The sequence below is a fragment of the Oryctolagus cuniculus genome, chromosome 9, assembly GCF_051225735.1.
Source record: "Oryctolagus cuniculus isolate XC-2025 breed Fujian yellow rabbit chromosome 9, ASM5122573v1, whole genome shotgun sequence".
NCBI classification, from domain to species: domain Eukaryota; kingdom Metazoa; phylum Chordata; class Mammalia; order Lagomorpha; family Leporidae; genus Oryctolagus; species Oryctolagus cuniculus.
The window spans coordinates 106,667,789-106,673,252 of NC_142875.1; the positions used below are offsets into that span (position 1 = coordinate 106,667,789).

General features: G+C 54.5%; 1 protein-coding gene across 10 annotated transcripts in view; it reads right to left on the reverse strand.

Moving 5' to 3' along the window:
- Window positions 1-3,829, reverse strand: part of TULP3 (TUB like protein 3) — a 47,351-nt gene extending 43,522 nt beyond the window's left edge. For 2 of the 10 annotated variants that reach the window (XM_070049366.2, XM_008259669.5), the window contains exon 1: window positions 3,662-3,829. In XM_070049366.2, the coding sequence (XP_069905467.2) occupies window positions 3,662-3,696 (35 nt within the window). In that variant the 5' untranslated portion in view covers window positions 3,697-3,829. Of the gene's footprint in view, window positions 1-3,646 lie in introns of all 10 variants that reach the window. The other 8 variants (XM_051850240.3, XM_051850237.3, XM_070049365.2 and 5 more) reach the window with 6 other exon arrangements.
- Between the last annotated feature and the right edge of the window lie 1,635 nt (window positions 3,830-5,464).

The window sequence follows — 5,464 nt, forward strand, 5'->3', positions numbered from 1 at the left end:
CCGGGACAGAAGTCAGGAGCCCTGCAAGAGCTCGAAGGAACGCCAAGGGATCAAACAGCAAGAGGCGTCTTACAGACAACTCAGGCCCTGCTGTGATCCTCTTGGGAACCCTGGTCTCCCAGAGGCGTGCGGGGGTGGGGTGGGGGGTCACGGGAAACCCCAATGAAGGCAAAGGGACAGACTTGGCATCTGCATCCCACCTCAGTGTGCTGGACCCCGGGCCTCTTCCCGGACCTACGTGGATTCCAGCTTCCCCCAGGCCAGGAGAAGTGTGCAGCCTGCGTGGTTACTAATGGTGATGGCAAGACTCAGTGGTCCTGAGAGCTTGTTCCTGGCGAACTCACCCGGGGGCCGGAAAGCAAAAGCAGCAGACAGGAAGTTCTCGTGCAGAAAAGACTTCCTTCTGCCACAGAGCTGCCCTCCAGTGGAACTGAGGAATTCTCCAGGCCTTTCTAGTCCCCAAACCCTCCAATTCCAGGAAACCAGGCAGCTTCCACTGCTCCTCTGAATAACTCACGCATTCCTTTCCTCTTAGTAAGAACAAATACTAGGTTTTTCTTGGGCCAGGCACAGACACAGGGAAAACAGCAGAGTTTCCATAGACAAAGAATAAGAGAAGCCGCACATGGACACTCTTCCCAGAAACGTCTAAATCTGCCTGCTTGGAACAGAAGGACCTCGAAAGACAAGAAGTGCATTACACGGATCATCCTTTGCTTTCCAGGCCTCTCAGCGGCCTTGTCACGTGAAGAAATGCATGCATGTTGGACAGCGCGAGGAGCGAGACTGGCCAGGCCCTAGCTTCCACCCTTCACCCCGATCACAGGTCTCAGCAGCACTGTTCAGCAATCACGGCGCAGGGATATAAACTGGAGGCCAGGACGCTTCTAGGACAACTCCAGGTCACAAGGTCACGGCACACCTTCAGTTCTGTGTCGCCAACAAAGGCAGACAGAGCTCAGAGTTCCAATGCTCACCAAACCCGGTGGTCTGCAGGTAACCTGTGCTCGTTAAAATGCACACAACGCCCGGCTTCACGCAAATCTGGAGTGTTGCTCCCAGCTCGGTCTCCAAGCCTCACAAAATATGTTAGAGGAGGGAATTGGTTGAAGAGTACTTGTTAATAATTCTTCCGCTCTGTTTTTCCATGAGGCGGATTTCTTTTCAACAGTCACAGAGTTCAGAGAAAAATAATATCACTGCAAAACTAAAAGATGCTATCCTCACATAAAGTATTAATACTGAAAACTTATCAATGTATTTCATCAAAAGGACACGGAACACACAACCTGAAGCCCAACAGCAAAAGACACGCACTCCCTTTGGACAAGAGACGGATGCAACAGTGGCTACAGCAGCGAATGCTACAGTGGCAGAAGCTGCACTAACATTACCCAGCCCAGCAAACACACTCAGGGACTCACACGTTCCCCTTTGATGTCAGTTTTAATAAGCAGCTGGTTTCTCTAGGAAGAAAAAGAGGGGAGAAACTTTAAATTTACATCTTTAAACTTCAGGTACAATAAAAAAAAATTTTTGCCTCCTGGCTCTAATTTCCAAGTCCACCTCATTTTCTTTTTCTTGTTCAAACATCATGAGTCATATCAAACATCTGGTGCTCACGAAATTTACTGCTTTAAATTCAACTGAAAACTGACCGTCCACAACTGAACAAGTGCCATCTCAATTCAGAGAAACTGAGTGCTGACTTCATCTCTACACAGCATCTCCATACCTGTATTTGAAAATGTAGATTTTTTCTTTTCCTCTTGACTTGGAGGGGAAAAAAGCAACAACGAATGCAGCCATCACAAACAGGACTCGTTCGGGGAGGAAAACGGGGGCTCTCTCCCTGAGCGCCTCCTCTGTGACAGCTTTTTTTTTTTTTTTTTTTTTTTGGCAGACAGAGTGGTCAGTGAGAGAGAGAGACAGAGAGAAAGGTCTTCCTTTTGCCGTTGGTTCACCCTCCAATGGCCACTGTGGCCAGCGCGCTGCGGCCAGCGCACCACGCTGATCCGATGGCAGGAGCCAGGTACTTATCCTGGTCTCCCATGGGTGCAGGGCCCAAGCACTTAGGACATCCTCCACTGCACTCCCTGGCCATACCAGAGAGCTGGCCTGGAAGAGGGGCAACCGGGACAGAATCCGGCGCCCCGACCGGGACTAGAACCCGGTGTGCCGGCGCTGCAAGGCGGAGGATTAGCTTAGTGAGCCGCGGCGCCAGCCCTGTGACAGCTTTTAAAAATGATTCAGAATCATCTAAACGTCTACTAGTTAAGCACCAGACTAAACCCTCAAATGCCAAGTGTTCGTTTGCCGTGGTAATGGAATAAAAGGCTGGGAACAGGCAGGACTGGCCAGTAGGATCTGAATCTTCAGACGGGAGGGCCAAAGCTTTAAGCCGCACTGCTCCTTGTTAACTTTTCATTAGCCTCGTCAACAAGAAAATCCACAGGCTGAGGTTCGGATTCTTTCCTTTCCCGGGCTTTCCCTCCGGCAGGGGCAGGAACGGGGGAGGGCACAAAGTCTAGAGTACATCAGAAAACAAGGCAGAACATCCCGCTTGAGAGGCAGCCACGGGCAAGCAGGGGGGAAGAAAATCCAGTTCCCCATTTTCAGCCTGGCGACTCCCTTCCAGAACTCAGCACTGCCTGCCAAAAGCAACGGCGGTGGAGCAGATGACTAAATATCACCCTCAACCTCCGCCTGGCCTCGTCGCGGGAAGTCTTGGTGGCTCCTCGGCTGAGACATGGCGGGGCAGAGCAGCCAGAGACGGGGGCCCGGCGGAGCAGGGATGCAACCACGCTGAAGCCGCCTTTCTCGTCCTTGTCGTATTCGGATGAACACAAGCTACCTGCTGAGCTTGGGACTAACTACACTGCGCATCTGCTCTCACACACACACATTGCACTCGCTTGTGAATCCCAGAAAGCGGCCTTGGCGAAGCCAGCTGAAGTTGCAAAGCAATGCATCCCTCCGGGCCAACACAACCAGAGAAAGTCACTGAACTGAATTCACCCTGACAGAATGCAAAGGGGTTACTAGGAGCACAGCCCAGCAGCCGCTCTTTGCTGAACGAACGGGCTTCACCTGGGCGAAGGAGCCAGGGAAAAATCTCTTTGACAGGATACCTGGCCTCCTTCTCAGCTGTGCAGAACATCCTGCCACGCCCTCCTGATAAATCCAAGCCATCAACTTCGGAGACTGATAAAATACCCTGTTACCTTGGGCGCCCTGTGCTCCTGACCAGCCAGCGGCCACGTCCTCCCTAACACCCCAGACCCAGGACGGCTGTTCTTGAATCCACGGTCTGCTACCCTCCTCATCCACTGGTGCATTCAACTTCTCCCCTTCATCCTCAAAACTTGTCCCCCCCGCTGCGTGGACGAGGACCCCGCACTGGGTAAACGAGGCCAGCTCCTCAAGAAACTCCAGGAGCCCGAGCGGCGACCTGCACAAAAAGCCCTCTCTGGGTACCGTGGGTCTGCGAGCCCGCGCTCCCCGACGCCCGCCTGTTCGAATCGGAGGGTCCCAGGTTGGAAGCGGGGAGGGGGCGCGCCGCCCCCGCCCGACGCCCCGCCCTCTCCCCCGGAGCCTCCGCCCTCGTCCCTCTGTCCGCTCCACGGGAGACCAGCCTCGTGCGTGCCTTTCCGACCTGTACCCGTGGGGAGCCAGTCCACAGCGCGACGCCTCCATGGCCGGCTCTCCGGAACGGCAAGCAGGGGCAGACCCCCAGACGCCGCTGCTGGGGTGGCAAGTCTGGCCGGCGGCCGGGCCCCGCCCCCTGGCAACCACACCCCGCACTGTCGCCGGCGCCCATTGGCCCTCGCGCCGGCCGCCCCTCTCTCATTGGATTCCTAAGGGGCGGGAGGAGCCCGGGAGTTAAAGGCGCCTGCGCCAGGGCGGGGACGCGGCGCCGGGGCTGGATCCCCTGGAGCGCTGGGCTGGGCAGGCACTGAGCGCCGGATGTGTGGGCGTCCGCCGGGCGCCTGGGCTCCCTGCAGCCGACAGGGGCGTCCGCCCGAGGAGCCGCCCACCCCCACCTTGCGCCACCCAGGGAGCGGCTTCGGCCTCGCAGCCGCGTGCATTTGCAGACCCTTGCGCCGCCCTCGCCTCCGTAACCCACAGAGAACTGCTCCAGCTCTTCCCTGGTGCACAGAGGACAGGAGAGGATGTTTCCGTCCCCCCCCCCCCCCATTTCCTGGGAACCAACTACTCTCTACCAAGGCTGGGGAACTATCACTTGGTCCGGCCCTGCCAAGGCAGCTGCAGGCGGGACACTCGTGGAGCAGGCTAACTTTTAAGTTGGTAATGCTCCACGGCCCACGGAGATGTTACAAATTTCCAAATGGCACTCGGCAGAAAAGAGTTCCCAACCCCTGAAGTTGTCTCCGTGGCATTTCCCATCGTCAGCTGTTTGCACATGGGTTACATCTTTAGGAGGGGCTGGCACCGTGGAGCAGAAGGTGAAGCGGCCACTTGCAAGGCTGGCGTCCTCTAAGGAAAGCCTGCTGGAATCCTGGCTGCTGCAGTTCTGATCCAGCTCCCTGCTGTTCTGCCTGGGAAAGCAGCAGCTGATGGCTCAAGTGCTTGGGCTCCAGCCACCCACGTGGGAGACCTAGATGGGGATACTGGCTCCTGGCTTTGGCCTGGAACAGCCCTGGCCAGTTTGGTCATTTGGGGAGTGAACCGGCAGATGGAAGTTGTCTCTCTCTCTCTCTCCATCACTCTGCCTTTCAAGTAAATAAATCTTTATTTTAAAAAAATTTAAAGGCATAGATCTTGGCACAAACTAACAGCAGAGCATTGAACTTACTGTGTGACCATAAACATGGCTCACTCTCTGGGCTTCAGATTCCCACCTATAAACAGAACACCTGCTTGGTCCAGCTGGGACTGCACCTGACACAGTGTAGGCTCCTGAATGCTCAGTGAATGGGGCTTAAATGAGATGCTACTTGCATAACCCACGTGACACTTTGTTGACTGGGCAAGCCTGCATTAGCTCCAACAGTATTCAAAAAGGTCCACGTTTATGTATACACCGTTAAGTTATTATAAGAAACCATTTTCCTACCCTTATTTAATATTTACAGATTTAACATTTACAGGTTTCTTGGGTGGAAACACTCAAAGCACAAGCCGATCTAAGTGCCCCCTCTGTGTGTGCCACTCATCCCTGATCCCACTGCATTCACTAAAGCAGGCCCTGAGCCCCTGTTCATCTTGCTCTGTCAGCACACGAGCCAAGAGGAGGGGTGACAGAAGGCCACTCCGAGGCCCCGGGCTTTGCTTTGACTACCCCTGTCCATCAGTTGACACTGAGCCTCAGAGTTGATACTCAAAGATGTGGATGAATTAGTTTGAATGCAGTGATTCAAGGACTGATGAGTAGTGGTGAAAACATAATTAAGAAAGATTTTTGTGGGTGGGTAATATTGTTACACTACTGACAGGAGCAGGG